Genomic DNA, 20,627 nt, shown 5'->3' on the forward strand with positions numbered 1-20,627 from the left:
GGAGGTGCTGTCCAACCTCCACAGGTCACACTGCATTCTCCTGAGCTTGGCTATTCCCGTCTGCGATTCCGTGCCGGGAGAAATGTGCCACTTTATATCCGCAGGGTTGGGCCAGCTCGTTCATTCCAAGAAACTGATGTGTGGAAACACTGTGTTTTATGTGTGAACAGTGAGGTGTATATTTAGAAGTCTGGGTGCTCAGCTCCAGGCTGTCAGCTCTCGGGGAAAAGAAAAAATGATGCTCTGTGCTTCAGAGTTCATTCTATCTCCTCGGCAGAATTCTCCGTTTAAAGGGTGGCTTTAAAGGAGCACATAATGGTACCAATAAATCCTGGTTCCTAAGATACATACATTTGTCACTCCCTAAAATGAGCTTCTCCGCATGTTCTTTATATGGTTGACTTGGAGCATAAAAACTGGGGTCCTTTAATAGCAGCTTTCGTTCTGCATAATTTCTGGTCAGGCCCGTTTCTTGCTTCCCTGAGTGTGCACGGAGTTCCGACAGCCCTGCATGCTTCCGCCTTCGCCCTGAGCCTATCTACACCCAGGCCCAGGACTTGGGGTGTCGAGTCAGTGAGGGAGTATGGCCCAGCCAGTCCTGCCTTGGACTAAGGATGGGATTTCCTTCCAAAGCTGCCGCAAAACCTCTGCAGTCAGACACATGCCTACTTCTCCCTTGCCATGTAAGCCCACCAGGAGAAGCCTGTGCTTCTCTCTGGATCCCCTGTTCCTCTTTTAGTTTCCTGCTGGGAGTGGCCTCAGGTCCCAAATTCTAGCACATGGGCCAGGACTGGATCCCTGAATCCCTCTGCCCCTCTGAGCATAGGAGGTCAGATTCCTTGAAGCGCAGCCTTCTCCTGGGGCCCTGTTCTCAGCTCCGCAAACATCCAGCATGCTGACTCCTGAAGGGGCCGAACTAGGACTCACTCAGTTGCAGTGCTGTCCTGTAAGGCTGTCCTGTGAGGCTGTCCATCTGAGGGGGTTCAGAGGGATCCTCAAAGGAATGAAGCAGATGGGGTATATCAAGCCAGGACTCAGGCCAGAGATGACTCATGGTGAAGGAGCATGTGCTTTGCTTGAGATAGCATCAGGTTTGATCTCTGGCACCATAGGGTCCCTTGAGTGCCACTGGGAGTGACCCTCAAGCACAGAACTGGAAGTAACTCCTTTAATAGTAATTTTTAAAAGCCATATCCTGGAGGCAAAGGTTCTTATCTGACAAGTGGTCCTAGAAAAACACTTCCAGTGAGGGATCTGTCAGTTTTGGGAACTTCCCCCAGATCCTTTCCTTTCCTTTCCTTTCCTTTCCTTTCCTTTCCTTTCCTTTCCTTTTCTTTTCTTTTGTCTTTTAGGTCACACCTGGCGTTGCACAGGGTTACTCCTGGCTCATGCACTCAGGAATTACTCCTAGCGGTGCTTGGGGGACCAAATGGGATGCTAGGAATCAAACCCGGGTTGGCCACATGCAAGGCAAATGGTGGTGGCTGGTTCTGGAGGTCTTCGGCTGCCGGAGCCCTGGTCAGGGCGGGGAGGGAAACTCAACCCGCTCCCCTCCAAGGGGCCCTGGCGAGGACAGCCAGGCACGGGGGCAGGAAACTCAGCCACCACTATGCTGAGACCACTCTCCACATGCATGAAGGTGCCAGCAGAGGAACACAGGCATGCGGGTCCCAGGGCTGAGATCTCCAAGCCTGCTTGGATCGGAGCTGAGCATCCACCACCCAGATTCTCAATCTTCCAGTAGGCAGGGGTCACACCCACCAACTGCCCCCAGCGCCAGGTAATCCCATCAACAGCCAAGACCCAGAGACTATAAAACCCAGCTCCCGGAAGAGACATCTTATTATCTCATTCTTACTTTGGACAAAATGGCAGGGTACCAAATGTAACCTGCCCACACAGCAGAGTCTGGCAAACTCCCCGAGGTATACCCAATAGGCCAAATACCAGTAACAATGATGGGTCTCATTCTCCTAACCCTGAAAGAGCCTTTAATAAGACATTTTTTTAAAAAAAATCTCAGGGATAGGATGAAGGAGACATTACTGGGGCCTGCTCGAGGCAATTGACAAACAACAGGATGGTCGTGATCGTGATTGCTCTGATGTGCATTCTCGACTTTGCCGAGATTGAGCACCCAAAGCAACCAGTCCAGGCCTAGATACATTGTTCTTAGCCAGGCATGCTTTGTGCTTCCAAACTCCGTGCCTCCTTGAGTCCAAAAGCCTGGGCGGGACCTCCAGATGCCATCCTCATGCCTGGCTGCTGAGCCTGTGCATGGAGCTCAGAGCCGAGGCTTTGGCAGCAGTCATTGCTCAAAGTTTCGCCAGCTGCTGTTTTGCCCCTTCCCTCCTGTCTCTGAGAATTAGCACAGAGGACATCAGGATGTGTCTGTTATTCTCTGCTCTCATTAGTGGGCCACATGTCAGGAACCATGGGCATTTCTCCAAGGCTATATCGTGGCATTGTTCGGATCCCCCATGCAATGGCTGGCAGATCTTTCTGGAAAACAGGGTGCACACAGTGCAGATAAGACGCTTACATGGGAAAGCAGAGGAGCTGATCAAAAGGATTCTTCCAGAAACCCTTACTTCCTAATCTCAGGGCTCTGCTAGGAAGGGATGAGCAAGTGACTGAGGATCTACCTACCGGCAAGGCAGAGGCACTTACCAGCTTGCAGGAATGCTGGCCACAGCATAGAGCAGAGCCCCAGACTGGTCCTTAGTGGGCCAAACATAAGCCTTTGAGCTGCTGATGGGCAGGAAGGTCTGGAGCATCTCGAGAAACAGGCCAGAGCATCTGGAGTGACAGGCCTCCTGGAAGCCTCTGGGTGGCAGCTGTTCACTTGAGCTTTATGCTGCTTCCAGCGTCCAACAACTCCAGGTGTCAAGGCATCCAACTGAGCAAACTTCTGGGGCTATAAGTCCTCCTGCCAGACCATGTGTCTGGATCCATGCACTGCCTTAGGGCTGCAAGCAGAAGGGGTGTGATTTCAGCAATTCCCGTCATGGTTCTGAGCATGGCTCTCTCCTCTAGAATAGTGTGATACATGGCATCGGTGGTTTCCTGGCCTCATCTCCTCAGGGCACCTCAATGGAACTGAGGTCCAGTAGATCAAGGAAACTGTTCTAGGGCCAGAAGTTTTGCAGTTGACACCCAGGCTTGGCCTGCACTTCCTCACTAAACCACAACTCTTCCTCTTTGCCTTCGGTCTGTACGATCTGTGATGGCTGGCACGTTGACCTCAAGCACATAAACTGTTTCCAAGCAACAAAGCGAATCTGGTGCCTTTCGGTCTTTTTGGTTCTCCCTTCTGGCTGTTCCAGGCTGCTGAGATCCCCACAGTTCTGGTCCATGTGATCTGGTTTCAGCACCCTAGACCATCTCCCTTGGGCCCCACACTGAGCTCTCCTCAACCCAACTCTTCGCTCTAGTTGCTTTGTCCTGCCTTAGAATGGGGTAGTAGCTCATGGGTTAATAGCACTCCCTCCTCTAGGAAGTCTGCCTGCATGTTCTCCCACCCTCAAGAAGGTCCCAGTGATCTGTACTTATCACAGAGCTGAGCCCTGAGTGCATCCCGTATATATCCACTTTGACACTCCCCTAGGAAGGTACCTGTGTTGGTACTTTGGTATCTCTGACACCTGGCAATACTCTTGGCACAGGAAAAAAATTCATATGTGTGTGTCTGTGTGTGTCTGTGTGTCTGCGTGCATCTGTGTGTGTCTGTGTGTCTGTGTGTGTCTGTGTGTGTCTGTGTGTGTGTGTGCTTTAGCTGATTGAATGAACACATGCTCTCTGAAGCAGAGCTGATAGGTCCTCCTACAGCTAAGCTATTATGGGAGGACTGACATGGGGAGCCCTAGAAGTCTGGGCTAGAAAGCCAGCCTGGAGATGAGCTTCTTGGCTGTTCTCTGGCTCTCCAAAAGGTGAGTGTCCATGAGGGGAAGGCAGGTTTTTGACACCTGCCAAAGCTGAGAAAGAAGTCAGTCTGTTTGCCCCAGTGATGTTTCATTAATAATGAACCATTACTATCAAATCCATTTTCCAGGTAAGAAAATTGAGATGACGGGTAAGTTAAATTAAACTGGTAACCAGTAGAACTGGAGTATAAGCCATTGGATTTTGACTACAGACAATGCTGTCAACCAATCTTTGAGAAAGGAAAAAAAATGGAATTGAATTAGCATAGGCAAGATCTTCTTGACTAAGTGATGTCAAATGTAAGACATAGCATATAGATTCTGCACACATTTTCTTACGTGGCCAGAGAATATTTTCAACTCTGCAGACCTTGTGGTCTCTCCCACTTACTCAACTCTGTCCTTGCAGGGCAGCCATAAGTGACATAGACACAATGGTGTTGCGAACACAATGGTATTTCAATAAAGCTTTCGTTTAAAAAAATGGTGTCCTAAATTAGGCCCTCGGATCTTAAATTGCCCTCATGGTAGAGAAGAAAGAATGAGGGGTTTGGATGAAGCCTGATTTTTCCCAACGCCCTGAAAAACTAGGTGGCTTTGGATTAGTCACTTAACCTTTGCATCCTTTTTTCCTTGTGTATAGTAACTGTATAGCACTGCAATGTAGCACTGTCCTCCCCTTGTTCATCAATTTGATCAAGTGGGCACCAGTAATGTCTCCATTGTGAGACTTGTTAATGTTTTTGGCATATTGAATACACCACGGGGAGCGTGCCAGGCTCCCCTGAATTTAAAGTAACTGTGTAAATTCAAAAAATAAATTACAAAGGGCCACGGTGCCTCTCTCTCTCTCTCACTGCCTGCATTCGATGGTCTCACACCACTTCCCCCACCCCTGGGAAGCCAATGATGATGGGCGGACGAAGGTGAAAATGAGGGCCAGGCTGGTTGGTATAAATTGCAGATCATTCCAATCTCATCTCCATTCTCCTCTGATTCTTCTGATTCTGCCTCTTCTACTTCATTCTCTTTCTGGATCCCCCAGCCCACTCTTCCAGCCTTAGTTAAATCCCAAATCAAAAGGGGTTGGGGTAATAATTACATGTAGTATGGTTATACAATCAACAGAGGTAAAGCTTCCTCAGGGGAAGCTTATTCTAGGACAGAGTCTCATTTAGCAGGACGACCCACCCAAGAGTGGAATTCTATTTATAGGTGTGTTTTTCCTTCCCTTAGTCCAGTAAACATACATTCAAAATATTAATAATTTTGTATGGACACAGTAAGATACATTAAGCTTATAGGATTGCTCTCCTGGGGTAATCTCACTACAGATCTCAGACTACACTGCTTAGGCCAGATTCGTCTTTCCTAACCCTAGCAGGGTCCCGATCTCATTGTTACTTTTTGAATCATGACAGCATTTGTCCATGACCATGCTCTTAACTTATAGTTAAGTATTGTGGCACTTTGGCCTGGCTCATTTCAATTCCAGGGTAGCTCATGGCTTGCCCTGGGTTCCATTCAGTCTCTTGTTGGGACCCTGCTGTTGGGGTGTTAGGAACTAAGGGCAACTGAAGCTTAAGTTGAGAAAACAGATGCTCATGAGTAAATATTATTCAGAGTCAATTAACTCCCAAGTTACAAAAGCATAATATTAACTGTCTTCCTCTATCTATACAAAAAGCACATTGTTTTAAAGTAAACTATGAAAAAGACATAAGGAGAGGAGAAAGGCAATATTTCACTCATGAATACAAGTTTCTGGGTTACTGATTGTCTCATTTATTTTAAAATAGCACATGGAGCCCAGGTAAGAGTTGGATACACTGATGGGAGTCAGTGATACCTCTGAAAACTGCATTCATGGAGTTCCACACCCACAAACATGACAAAAGTAAACTCAAATGTTATCACCTGCCAGCCCAGTGCCTGAATTTGGTGGTAGTGATGGAGTGGGGTGGACTTAGCAAGCAGCATTTCTTCCCTCTGTTGTGTCCTAATACACCATTTAGGACCCACTAGTTTCAGGTTGTCATTCATACCCATACTGAGTGATGTGCTGTGACCCCGGTCTTTAGTATGTTTATAAAATATTATTCTGCAATGCAAGCAAAATTGTGAATCATAATTTTTTCACTAACTGATCTCATTTTAACTTGGGACTATCCAATTAGGTACGTGAGGGCAGTAAAATTGCGTTTCTGTTAAATATTCCATGATTCAGTTGGTTCACTGATGTAGATTTTACTACCCCCCTCCATTTCAGATGAATGAGTCATATATCTTTTTAGAGTACAAGGACCTTCAAGATCATGTCGACCCTTTGCTTCTCTTCTCACATGACAAAATGAGAAAAACAAGTGCACCCTGAGCTCTGGAATGGAACTCATCATATTAATCAGACACCCCTAAGACTTCTTCATTAGTTTATATATGCTTACATAGTTTGCATTTCATATATATGTTTATATATGCACACACACACACACATATATATATACACAGTGTGTGTACATGTGTGTGTGTGTGTAATATACCTTCCAACCTTCTAATCTGAGTTTCCTTTTGTATCTGTGAGGAAAACTGGTCACCAAGATGATGTGCCATAGTTCCATAGTTTGGAATTTACCAGCACGTTGCTATTTTGAGACAGCTGATTAGGACCCCTGTGTCAGGAAACAGCCCATCTGGACTCTCAACTCCTCCACTTTCTTCTGGGTGAAACCAGGCAAAATTCTTATTCTCTCCATGCCTCCTTTGCACTCCGTGACCTGGGAGACGAAACCTGTTTCCCCCTCATCGGGTGAGATGAGTTGATATGTGAGCAATTCTTGTGGTAGAGCTGGGCTCATGGCCACTATGAGAATGACGCTGGCATTCCATGGACCTTCCACTGGGGCTGTCCCAAGGAGAGAAGAGGTGCTCCTTCATCCATTACTGAGAGCATCAGTGCTGTTCAACTGTATGTTGGCATCTCTTACTAGAGGCTCTGGCCTCAGCTTCCTCTTTACTTTCTGGGTCAGGGGCTTTCTAGTTTCCAGGATCCATAACTGCTGCTTTCTTCTGCAACATGCTCATTTACATCCTGTGCTGGAATCCCACTCTTATGCTGAGCCATCCTTCCATCATCAGGGTACTCTGTGTTTGTGTAGGTCTCTTTTGTTCCCAGATCTTCCTCTCTCCAGACTGGTTCTCCTGACAGTCTCTTATGAAATGTTGGTCCTGTAGCTCTGAGTTCTTCTCCCTCTAGAATTCAGGGACTATAGTCCCTAGTCTATTTGCAGTCTGACATTTTCAGTTACTTGCCCTAGTCTACAGCACACTTCCAACTGAGGGGACAGTTTTCCATTCCTGTCTCTCCTGGCCTTGCTGCTTCTGCTTCTGCCTGTGCACTTGCCTTGTTCCAGAATCCAGGCTGCATTTTTATGAGCTTGGAAGTTGCCATTTGGGGCATATGACATCTCTCTTAAGCTTCTAGTTTCTCGCTTTAAATCCTTTGCCCAACTCCCTGTTCCTGGGAACACATTTAGAAGTTAGAGTCCTTCCACTTAGGTCAGACAAGACCTACCTGGGTCTTCCCTAAGAGAGACACTTGAATGAGCTGGAAGGCTTTAAACTTGCTATCATCTAGCTGCATTATTCATGCATTTACTCTGAGAAGATGCTTTTAATGCATCTTTTATATAATTATCACACATATTTGGGGTGTGAAGTATAAGTATGACCTCTATGTGCCAGGTGGGCAAATCAAAGCCTAGAAAGTTTAAGTATTTGTGTATGGCCAGTGAATAGTGAAGCAAGGACTTCTTATTTAAGTTTTTTTTTTCATAGAAGTGGCATTGTACTGTAAGTTTCATGGGTACAACATTGGAAATTCATATGTCTGAAAATTCATTGCTGAAAGATGAATTCCTCTAAAGATCTTGGTCCTTTGGTCCCTAGGACCCACTATCCTTTTCTCCTTGGAGCATAAAGTTTAGTCCCTGGCTGTGTGAATCCAAAGTTTCCACTCTGTCAGTAATTCTGTCCCTCCATTTTCTGTGAATGCGTGGGAAACTATGCTATGTTTGGGTTTCCACTTGACCTGGCATGGGGTTCCTCTGCCAAACTTGACAAAGACCCAGAGTTGGTTGATCTGGGCTGGAAAAACACCTTAGCTGCAAATGGTTTGTTCATTTTGGTACACAGAATCTGAAAATGTCAGGAAGCGATTTGGTGGGTTTGGGGAGCTCTTAGCAGCATACTGACCTGGAGGCATCTAATGCCCAGCAGGGCCAGGCAATGGAGAGGGAGGTGGGATGGAACACATCAGGCACAGGAATAGAGTGTGGGGTGGGCTCGAGCCTGGCAGAGAATAGGATACAATTTGGGAAAGAAAAGCAGAAGCAGCCCAGTTGAAGGGCTGAGACCACCACATCTGTGGAAGAGGACAACTGTAGACAGAGGGGTTCCCACTTGAATTTATGGGGCTACAAGGTTTCCTCTTTTAGTTTCTTGGCAAGTTGTTAATGGGGTTTCCATATTTCTTGTGCCAACTTTTTTGGGTAGATGATGGATGGATGGATGGATGGATGGATGGATGGATGGATGGATGGATGGACGGACGGATGGGTGAGTGAATGTATGGATATACTTGGGAAGGGTTGGTAATTTCAGTCTTCTCTACCCTTTATCTCTCAATATGGGGCTAAGATAATTTTCCCTGTGACAGTGGTGAGGAAGGGAGAGGGTGGTTGTGGCATATGCAGGGGTACACTCTGACCCACTGTCTCTTTGTCCCTTCTCTCTCCAGAAGCTCCTGCCAAGCCTGAGGAGACAGAGGCTGAACCCTTCACAGACTCCTCTCTGTTTGCACACTGGGGCCAGGAGCTCAGCCCTGAAGGCCGACGTGTGGCCCTGAAGCAGTTCCAGTACTACGGCTACAACGCCTACCTCAGTGACCGCCTGCCCCTCGACCGGCCCCTCCCCGACCTCAGGCCCAGTGGGTGAGCAGAGTCAGGACTTGGCCTTGTGGACCTACCTGTAGGGGGAGGACATCACCAGTGGGCTGGGGACAGAGCCAGAACTGTACAGCTGGACTCCAGGCCCCTTTCCTGCTTTAACTGAGGTCTGTCTCCTCGGCCTGCCTTGGACAGGTCACTCTGCCCCTTCTCCACCCTCAGCCTCAGTTTCTCCATCTGCTAAGCAGAGGGCAATTTTTCTTTGATGAGCTATTATGGGGATTAATAACCTAATTTTCTCCTGAAGGGCACTAGAATCATCTGGCATTCCTATTAATAAGTCATTTTAACCCAATTAGTTGCATTTTTATGAACAATTATTTTTTTCTTCTGTAAATTAGTTTTTTAAAGTACATCTGTCTTCCGGGGCTAACAAGTCATTACACCCAGCAGAGGAGTCAGCCTGACTTCTCTCCATTACAGAAGATGTTTCTTTAAGTTTCAGTTGGAGTTTTGATAATGCCTAATTATTAAAAATGTGGGCACGTATCACAGTTGAGAAAAATCTCATTAACTTTTTGAGACCCCCTTCCCTCACAACTTCTACTCCCCTTTCTCTTTAATTTTATGATTTTCTTAATACTGTAAGCCACAATGGGCTGATAACTAGAGTTTTCAGGAAACTGCTTGCCTCTCAGTTCTGTGTTGTTTTGGGAAGAGAGCTTAGTTCAGGACCATCAGCATTTATTGAGCACCTGCTGTATGCTGTGTGACGGGTAATGATTTTACTGGCCCAGGAGCCCTGGATCTAGGGATAAAAGAGCAACTGAGGATCCATAAAGGGAGAGAAAAGTGCATGTTCATCAATGGTATTTATTGAGCAACCATTATGTGCTGGCAAAATCTGGACCCAGGGATAGCATGGGGAATAAGCTTCTGATAGTTTGCATTTTAGTTGGCTAGGGATAGATAATAAATGAAGCAATTTAAATACATGTATGTTTTAGATGGTATTTATTGATATAAGTGAGTATAGAGTGGGGAAACGGGGGAATGGTAGGATTGCCCAAGTGGTAGAATGCCTAGGTTTTGCAGGGGTTTGAGTTCCATTCGCAGTTCTGTCTACACTGTAAGACACTTGCCTCTCAGCACCATCAGAGGTGGCCCCTCTATTTAAAAAAAATAGTAAAATAATTCATGTGGGGGAAAGAGACAGTTACAGCCTGAAATAAGAGGAAATGGGATTTTAAAGGAGAGATCAGGGAGACTTCAGTAAGAAGGTGATTTTTGAGCAAAGACCAAAAGGACATGAGAAAGCAAGTCACCTTTGCAGGCAGTGCTCTGCTTTGGCCATGCCTTGGCCCTATGCTATGGATATTGTAGCTAGCTCTGACGCAGAACCCAGGCCCAGCTCAATGCCTCTTTGTTACTAACCAGAGAGGAAGGAAGAACTCTGAGAGAGGGTGGATATTGCAGATGGCAACACGGCTCAACAATAATCGACATCTCATGGGCTGGGTTTGTCGCACTGCCCTTCCTGGTCACTTTCCCAGCTCTGTATGAAGAGAAGGAAGGGGTTAGTCTTTCCTTCCCATACAGAGCCAAGGAAACGCAAGAACAGCAAGATGACTTGTATCTGGATAAGGCAGTGGGCCAAGGTGCCCCAGGCAGTTGGATGCCAAGTTCTGACCTTTGACATTTCCCACTCTTAGGCTTGGCACAAGGCTTCCTGAGCACCCAGCTCACCAGAGACACCCCCCCCCCCCGGCCTTCACTGAGGGTGGTGCCTTGGGATAAATGCAGGAAGTCACAGAGGGAAGGGTAGAAGAGGTGGCAGAGGCCAGCCAGGCTGCCTCTCCAAGAAGGGCCACTCAGAGCCAGTGAGTTCCAAGAAAGAAATGCCTGTCAGGAGGCAGACAGAAGAGCCAGTCCAGACATCCCGGCTTGCTGAGAAGGGTTCTTTGACGACTCCAGGTGAAAAGAAATCTATAGTTTCCTCCTGGGTTGCTGGAGAGAAGCAAGAACTTCGTAGGAAGGCCGTCCTTCCATAAGAAGAGTTACAACTCCTCCGGCACTCATGCCTGTCTAGTGTGGCAAGGTACCTCTGGCAACCCCTTTTGCAGAGAGAAGAGCAGAGGCTGTTGGAAGAGGCAGGTTGGAGCCTCCTGGCTCCACAGTAGCCTTCAAGGCCAGGTCTGAAAAGGGCCCTCTCTCTACACACTTGGACGCCAGAGACTCCCTCCGCTCAGCGTTGCCAGACACACCCAGAGTTCAAGGGCGACCAGTGGACCACAGGAAGCAAGGGTGTGCTGAGTAGAACACTGCTTCTTTGTGTGCTCATTTCCACCCAAAACACACCCACCTTGCTTGTACCTGGCGATTGCTTGGTTTCTCCTGTTAACTCACCATGGAAACTGACTTTCAGTGTTTTCACTGTCCTCCTCCACCAAATTTTATGGGCAACCCATGCCCAGGAACATACCAGGGCACTTTATGTCACCACTGGCGCTTCCTGGTGACCTTCTACAAGTCACAAGAAGGTGCTTTCTGGAGCACACACAGAGTCTCCTTTCATTCTCACATTCCCCATACTTCTGGTACCAAAGAAGAGCGTCCCACAAAGACTTATGTATGAGGCAGCTGAGTACCCACAGTTTTTGTTCATCTAAAACTCATCTGGAGTTCATGTAAAATCACCCCCCAGTCAGAGGCCCAGTCAGGAGTCCCAGATTGTCCCCCTATATCTGGCTGGCTACCCTGACCCCTCCTTGCATCTGGTCATTTGCTAAGGCGACTCTCAGAACTCAGAGACATGCAGGGATCTGACTTGGTAATGGGGATCCGGGGAGTCTGGCCTCTCTATCTCCCCATGATCTTGGGGAGCAGGCATCCCTGCTGCTGAGTCGGGGCTGGACTTGAGGGCCCACGGTGCCCTGTCTGGTGCAGGACCTGCTGAGGGTTGTCTGATGGTCACCCATTGATGATTTGACCTCCCTCCCTGGGAATGGAGTTTCACAGGGACCGGACACACAACTGTGTCCTTGGCCCCACCTGGGCTCTCATGTCTGTGAAGAGGGAGGCTACCTTTCCTGGGGTGCCCTGACACTTGACTGAGGGGAACTCAGGATGGGATTCCTCCTCTCTGTACTCTGGGATAGGAACAGAGCATGCCCCTGCGCCATCCAAGTGGGAAGAATTGGGGGGAGCTGGAGGGGAGTCATTGGTGTGTCCCCACCCCCCAGGAGCCCACAGAAGGGCTTTGCTAGAACAAGACACTTGTTTGCCCTCTCGTTTGGGGCATGGAAGGACAGTCCTCAGGACTGAAGGAGAGAAAGTGACCCTCCAGTCTGACTGTACCCTGTTCACGCCCTCTCCCCCAACACAGGCACCAAACACTCTCTAGCTCCTCTGGGGCTCCGTCCTGCCTCTCAGGGTCCCTCATATTCTCCTTCTCAGAAAGCTCCAACATGACTGGCCTACTAGGACAAATAGAGCAAAGGGACAGGGAAGGACCAGGACCAGAATCCATGTGTTATGTTGATTCGTCAAACCTAAGCAGACTACCTACTTCAGACCCCTGCATCCTTCTATTCTGCTGCATGGAAATTCAACTTCAACTTAATTTTTTAAAAAAAATTTTAATTGAATAATCATGAGTTTCAAAGTTATTCGTGATTGAATTTCAGTTATACACCAGTCCCTTCACCAATGTCCACTTCTCTCCACCAGTGTCCCCTGTTTCTCTTCTGTGCCCCTTCCCATAAATTTATTTTTAATTACAATAATGTTTGGGTAACAGGAGTGTAAATGTGGATATGATTTAGGGGCACAGTGTGCCCTCACCACGCCGCCACAACACCACCAAAGTGCTGATGTCTCAGCACCATGGAGGACTGGCCCGCCTTGCTAGCCTCAGTGCTGTCCTGAGCCAGGGCTCTTTTTCACTGGACATTGCTCCCTTCCTTTTGTTTCTCTCTGCCTCTTAAGAGGAAGATTATCTGGCTTCTGTTTTTCTCCTTCTGCTTCATTAAGCAACCGTTTTTCAAAAAGAAGGTATGAGTGAGATGGGGGAAGTCCTTTTGCCCTTGTGAGTGAGATCTTTTATTCTGACCAGAGCTTTTAGATAGTGATAGCACTGTTCAAGGGACACACAATGCAGGCAGATGAGCTTCAAGCGGCTGTCCACTATGACAAGAAGCAGATGTGTCTGTCCCATCATGGACCAGAGCCAGACCACACACTTTCACGGTCTTCTATTGCCTGCCAGGACATACATTACCACCTACATAGGATAGAGAGGAAGAAAACAGGTCTTTTGGGAGGTCACTGAGAAGGCAGGCTGTGATTATGTGAAGGTGTTATGAGTGTGTATATGTGTGTGTTGTTGTTGTTGTTGTTGTTGTTGTTGTTTTTGTTGCATGTTTAAAACAAACTCACCAACTCAGTGCATGGAGGGTGAAGCCCCCATCCATGATGGTGAGGCAGGCAGGTGGATTGTGGGGCCTCACCACTACCTGACATTGGTGCTTATTTCCTGACGGGGGCCAGACCAATATGGAAGGACAGCACCTGAACTAGTGGGCATTCAGGTGGAGGAAAAGAAAGGTATTTTGGAGCTCTAGTGTCGGGCCTTTCACGCTGCCATGGCAACGCAGTGGCCTTCCTCCAAGGTAGCTCAGAGCAGAGCCTTCAGGAGTGCTGCTTCCTGCCTCTTGCTGGTAGAACCTCAGAGACTCAAAACCTGGTCAGTCATGCTGCCACCCTTCTTTCCAGTGTTCCCTGAGGAGCACATTCTTCAGTGGACCACCAACTGGTGAGAGAGGGTCTAGGACTGAGGCTTGAAAGTTTGGTTAGGGGGAACAGGGTACCCCTCACCACTGTGGAGGAGAGAGTCCATGCCAGCAGCAAGTGTGAAGGAGCAGGATGGGTTACCATAGAAAAAATGTGGCTGGAACCAGGTAGGGAGGCCCAGAGGCAGCTGGGATGCCCCTTAGGTGGCAATGTGCTGCCATCCTGTGGGTGTGTGGATAGGAGAACACTGGGGTCTTCATCTTCTCCATATCTCCAGACACACAGCTGAGGTCTCTCACATTGGAGCCAGTAGGGATGGCTACCTGGGTGTGTGTGGGAGGCAGAATAAAGTCCTTCCCAGGGTGCCCATGTTCTAATCCTGCTTCCTCTGAGTCCATGCTACTACTGTGAGGCCAAGAAGGATAAAGGTTACAGGTGGAAAAAAAATCTCCTAACCAGAGGACTATTTTTCCCCTGTAAGATATTTTATTTATTTATTTAATTTTTATTTTATTTTTCTAAATTAATTTATTCATTTCGAATACCCATCCCTCCACCAGTGCCCATTTCCCACCACCATGGATCCCACATCCCTCCCACCCCCCAGTCCTCCTATCCCACCCTGCCTCTGTGGCAGGGCATTCCCCTCTGTTCTCTCTCTCCTTTTGGGTGTTGTGGTTTGCAAAAGAGTTAAGCCTGATTTTCAGGGAGAAACGTTGGATGATTTACTTTCCATTGATCACGTATTCGATATGCCAAACACAGTAACAATAAGTCTCATGATGGAGACGTTACTGGGCCCGCTCAAGCAAATCGATGAACAACGGGAGAACCGTGACCGTGACCATGATCACTTTGTATATAAGGAGATGTCGCACAGCTGTGTAAGCGGCCACACGGTTTGGAAAAAAATGCCCTGGCTCCCGCATGCCATAGCTATGCTTGTAGAGGCTCATGGTCACTGGGATTCCATCTGGAGAAGGTGAGATGCAGCACCTACCCCATCTGGGACCTCCCCATGGTATCGGCTCTGTTTAGGACCTGGAGCATTCTCCAGGAGCTGTGGGGCCCTCCAGCGGTTTTCTTAAGTGAAGCATTGTTCTGGATTATCCAGGTGAGCCCAAATGACAAGTGCACATAAAGGGGGAAGAGAAAGTGAGTGACGGTTATGGCTTAAGGAGTTGAGCAAGTGTGGCCTTAGATGGCCCATTTGGCTAAATGAAGTTTGCGGGACCATCTGGAAGTTGTCACCAGGATATCCTCCAAGAGCTACCACTCACTCACTTCCACAAACTGACTAATGCTTGTTTTCTCATTTCATACCACTCCAAAATCTCTTTAAAGATATTTTTACTACCTCCATTATGTGCAAAAGACTATGAAATATTTTCAAGGTAAAAAAAACTTGTATTGGCACATTGGTGTCAGACCCTGGGTGGTAACATTGTACCCCTAACACACATGATCTTTGACTCTCATAAATCAATTTCCTCCAGAAATTATGTACCCCTTAAACATTTAAGGAGATGAAATCTCTAAGAGGCAATACTGCAGCCAGATGGATGGGGGCATGCTGGTAATGAGATTCTAGGAAATAATAAAACTTTGAAGAAAATGCTCAACCCTGAAATAACCCAAAACTATGAGGAACATATCCCTTTGAGATGAAAATACGGAGTCCTTTGGAGGAAGAGAAACTGAGATACAACCCAGGGAAGGTTAGACTCCCTCAGAAAAGAAGAAGCTAGGGGAAAATCTAAAGGAGAATCTAATTAAGAATATGAAAGAACCATCAAAAGTTCAAGGCTTTCCTGTGACAACATCAGATTAACTTTAATATATGCAGAGAACTCCAGGCCAAGATAACGTGCAGAAATTGTATATAATACTCTCCTCAAAGCCATTTTCTGCTTTTTCCACTCTGGAGAAGTCTATGCATGTTCTCTCTCTCTCTCTCTCTCTCTCTCTCTCTCTCTCTCTCTCTCTCTCTCTCTCTCTCTCTCCCCCTTTAGAGTTCTCTAAATTTCTTTAAATAAAAAGTTTTTGCTTTACTTTAAAAAATGAAACTAAAGTAATATGTTACTTTCAATGTGTAAATTTGTTTTAGTAAAATTACTGAATATATTATTTTTCTGTCAAAAATATAATAACAGCACATATTTTTTTAAAATAAAGGGAAAAAAAGTCTTGTTCAAGTCCCCACAGACTATGCAAGATAGAGGCAATATTTTTGCCTGGGTCTTTGTCTATAGGAATGTACCTCTGCTGGTGAGCCCAGGGGAACCTTTCTGGTTTGGGATGGTGGTTCTGTGAACAACTCAAGAGCATATTTCAGACAAAGGGATAAAGACTAACTCTTGTATTGGTGTTTGTACTGTGTCCCCAAGCACAACTGAAGGGAAATTCTCCTTCTCTAATGTCCTCTTGGAAATACTCCTGAATCTTAGTAAGTGTTTAGCTCACTGTGAGTTGCTAGTCTCATGTGGTTGCTCTTGAAGGAAGAGTAAACTTGAACCATATTAATGGAGATATGATGTCTTGTAAAAGGAAGATCATAATTTTATTCCTTGCCACTCAGATCAGCATTGCAGAATTGGATTTTGAGGGACATCAGAAGGGAAATATGTTTAGAGAAGAACAACTTAGGAAAGAAATTGGATAACATGACAAGCATATGATGTTTTTTCTTAGATTATAGAATAATATCTAAATCCTGAGCCCTAGGGTTTTTACAAGTTGATTCAGCAAGTGATCCAGCATCTTCATGATTTGGTCACACAAGGGTGTAGCTCTCAGAACACTGCCTGACACAGCAGCAGCTGCAGAAGTTTGAGTAACTTTCTCATCTAGGTCTCTGATTTGTAGAAGGGAATGCCTATCCCACACATGGTAAAAATTTTGCTTTAAAGTTAATTTCTTCATGACTTATTTTCAGTAGATGTTGGGTTCATATCTTTTGTGTATACTATTTACCCAGAGTTGCTTAAAAATTTCTCAGGCTGAAGCATCACAGGAGGGAAGACTGGAGAAGCCCTGCTCCAACCTTCTTTGCTACTTTGCATTCTTCAGCTCTCCTTGCTGACCCATTTACCCACAGACCCACTCTATAGAGACACTCCATCCTACCTTCCACCGGAACCAAAATTCCATTCCCTGGTGATCATCTATGTAGTCCCAAGGATTTCATTGTCTCTGGATTTCTAGTCAGATGTTTCAGGAACAAATGGTCCACCTGCTTCCTGTGAGCTATTTACATTTGAAGTGATTCTTTTCCTCTCACCCTGCTTGTAGTTCTCATGTGATTGGATAGACCCTTTCTCTGGTAGTCACCAGAACGGAAGTTTATACAACCTTTGCCTCAGGATGAAGGCTGCACATCTGGTGATTGCATGTACTTAGTAGTTTGCTGATGAGCAATTACCATACCTTCTATTTCTTGATCAGGCGAGTCTCTGACCCAGCAACCCATTGGCACTCCCAGCCTGTGATGCCCCTCATCACCTCTGAGCCAGCTATGGTGTCCTCCCAGCTCCCCGCAGGGTCACCCTGTTGCCTGCTTTGCTCCCTGGGACTGATCAGAAGATCTGGTCTTTTTATTACAATCAGACCTCAAATAAGTAAATGTTCCATAGAGGGGTTTTCCCATTCTGCCAGTTCATGGACCTGAGCTCTCATGGACCTGAGTTCATTCTAATTTCTTTTAGGTTTTGTTTTGGGCACAGTATGTGGCGGTGCTCAGGACTCACCCCTGGCTCTGTGCTCAGGGATCACTCCTGGCTCAGGGGACCAGATGGAGGTGTCGGGGATTGAGCTGGGGTCAATCATGTGAAAAGCAAGTGTTTACTCTCTCTCTCTCTCTCTCTCTCTCTCTCTCTGGCTCTTTATGAGTCAAACATTAGTTGATTTGTTTCTTCAGCCAGACCCCTTGCTAAACTTACTTCTTTGCTTTGTAGAGATTAGGTGAATTTTTTGGAATGTTGGCAAGTTGAGCAGCTGTGACCTGGGCCTCCTGTCACCGATGGTGCAGTAGACATAGTCACATTTGTCACAGAACAGCACAGAAACCCAGTGCAGGAGCATGTGAGTAGCAGAAGAGAAAAGCCAAGGGCACTGTTTGACTCAAATGAAGGCTTTAATCCCTGCCCAGAAAGCGCTCAGCTCTCTCTACTCAGCTCTAGCTGTGATCTCATGGGAAGACCTGAGCCTCGCCAGCCCCCCACCACAGATGTTTGGAATTCTTCATCAGCCAATTTCTACACACCATAACATCACATAATCATATAAGCAGAAGCCACACATACAAGCTCTGGAGGAGGACACACAGTCATCTGGCTTCAGAGTGTCTCGGGTGGACTCTACATTCTCTGACGTGCTCTGTGTGTCTGATGGCGACTGACCCCTCATGACTCATTGACTGATAATGTTTCCTTCCTTTCTGTCACCTGCCCTCCCCTTCTGCTTCCTGCCTTCACAGAGAGAGCAGCTCATCCCCCACCTGCCCATGAGAAAGGGCCCGATAAGGTTGTGGCTCCTTCTTGAACCTTCTAAGATGCAGCAGTGCAGAACTCCTGTGTAAGGTGACCCCTTACATTCGTTCATCACCATTGTGGCTCACAATCAGTCTGATCTCAGCAGTTTTCAGCCAGATGGTGACGCCGCCACAGGGTAGAAAACATGGGAATCTTTGCACCGAAGTTGTGGGGATGTATAGCAAATGGGAGCAATGGCCCAAGAGGGTGGTTGGGCTCCAGATGCTCTGAGTGCCTTGCTGTCATTGTTCCTGTCAACCTACAACATTTTCTGTCCATCTTCAATCACCATTGACAGCCCAAGTGACATCCCATGGTGCCTCTCCCACCCCAAGGGCCTCACCAGACACATTGGAGTGAAGGAGACCTGGGAGGGGAAATTCCAATGAGTATTTAGCAGGTGTGTGACGATAGGTGTGTGACTATAGCTTTGCAGACAGAGGAGCCCAGGCTTAAGCCCTGAGAGGTAACTTAGCCTCTCTGCCTGTTTCCCTCTATTTAATGATCATGATATGTTTATTATATGGAGTTATAGGAAGAAATAAAATTGGGGGCAGGGGAAGAGCAAAAAGTATCCAGGAATTTCTTAGAAAGGTAAGAGAGCTGAACTTTGATTTTCTTTTGTTGTTTTTGTTGTTTTTGACCACACCTGACAATGCTCAGAGATTACTCCTGACTCTATGCACAGGAATTACTCATGGTGGCGCTCGGAGGACCATATAAGATGCCAGGGATTGAACCCGGGTCGCCGTGTGCAAGGCAAACACCCTACTTGCTGTATTATCACATTGGCACCCTAAACTTTGGTTTTCTAAGCAAATCATAAACACTCAGTAACAGAGATTTGTTTTATGTTATTTCCACATAGTGTGGGGTTTGGGTAGCAGAGGCAATAAGCACCAAGCTCCTCTCAGACTCCAGAGCCTGTGGAATTAGAGGTTGAGCAGAGGGAATAAAGAGCTCTGCTGCCTCAGTGCAGGGAGAATCTTTTGCATTTCTCTTCTCTGACAGGAAGCATCTCCATACTGCTCTTCTCTTTAGGGATGCTGCATCAAGTCCATGAATGGGAAGCTGGCAGGCCCTGGCACTTACTAACTGTAAAGGATTTCAACCTTCTCACACCTGTAGACCTGCCCATTGATAATAGAAAACTACTGTCCATGATTTTTTTTCTAGGACTAGTGGGGAATTTCTGTAGATGGGCACCCCTCCCACTTGATTTTCCCTCAGCAGCTCCAGGATGAGAAGGCTGAAGGAGAGATTTAAGGAGGGAGGGCATTTGTGTGTGTGTGTGTGTGTGTGTGTGTTGGGGGGGGGGGCTGACAATTGAAAACCACTGATTTAAAGAAGCAAGAAGAGCATCCAGGCGAGGCCTAGGGAGGATGGAGCAAGTGCCAAGGATACAGACAGGAAGAAGGTGGCTAGGGGAAGCTACTGATGGAAGGAGGACCACAGTCTTCCTGCCTATGGAAGGACCAGGCTTTTCCTGCCGTTGCAAGGAAGGACCACTCTCTTCCAGGGGATGGAGCGATAGTACAGCAGGTAGGGCATTTGCCTTGCACACAGCTAACCCGGGTTCGATTCTCAGCATCCCATATGGTCCCCTGAGCACTATCAGGAGTAATTCCTGAGTGCAAAGCTAGGAGTAATCCCTGTGTATCGCCGGGTGTGACCCAAAAGTCATAAATAAATAAATAAATAATTAAAAAAATAAATAAAAGGATCACTCTCTTCCAGCCAATTGAACGACCAGGCTCTGCCCAGGACTGGTCTCATGTGAGATACAGGATGCTAACAATGGCTTTTTGTGACTATTGCTGCAGGGGAGGGCCTCTGGGATAAACAGGAGCAGAAGCCCTGGGAATGTCATCTTCTCACTGCTAGACCCAGGGAAGTCCAACCTCCCCCTGAGAACATGTCAGGGTTGGATGCTGATCTCTGTGTGTATTGGCAGACTTCCCTGCGCACATTTCATTCTCATTTTCCAGTTTACCCTTTCTTTCATTTTCCAGTTTACCCTTTCTTTCACCCCACTCAGGCAGATTCCCAGAGTCATGGCTCTGGTGACCTTTGCCTTAGAGAGGGGAACCATCCACCCCCAACAACCTGCCAGAGCTGGTGGCCACTGTGCATGCACCCTGTGGCCTGAGCATAACTGACCTCATATGACTGCTCCTGCCTCCCCATCTAGACCTAGCAGCGGGACTGCAATGCTTCACCACCATTCCCCTCCTGAGTAGCTCAAAGGGCTGTCAGGGAGCCTTGTAGACTGGTTCCCCGTTTTTGTCCTCTTCCACACTGCCTTCTTATTTTTTTTTCTTTTTTGGGTCACACCTGGCAATGCTCAGGGGTTACTCCTGGTTCTTCTGGCTCATGCACTCAGGAATTATTCCTCGCGGTGCTCAGGTGGACCATATGGGATTCTGGGGATGGAACCCGGG

At 47.0% G+C, this 20,627-nt stretch overlaps 1 protein-coding gene across 1 annotated transcript in view; it reads left to right on the plus strand.

The window, feature by feature from the left end:
• The window catches only part of GALNT18 (polypeptide N-acetylgalactosaminyltransferase 18), a 379,034-nt gene that overhangs the window by 190,917 nt on the left and 167,490 nt on the right, over positions 1-20,627 (plus strand). Inside the window, exon 2 of the mRNA XM_056116106.1 lies at positions 8,719-8,911. Coding sequence (XP_055972081.1) covers positions 8,719-8,911 — 193 coding nt within the window. The remainder of the gene's footprint in view (positions 1-8,718; positions 8,912-20,627) is intronic.

Source organism: Sorex fumeus, unplaced genomic scaffold (genome assembly GCF_029834395.1).
Source record: "Sorex fumeus unplaced genomic scaffold, SorFum_2.1 ptg000030l, whole genome shotgun sequence".
In the NCBI taxonomy this organism is placed as follows: Eukaryota; Metazoa; Chordata; class Mammalia; order Eulipotyphla; family Soricidae; genus Sorex; species Sorex fumeus.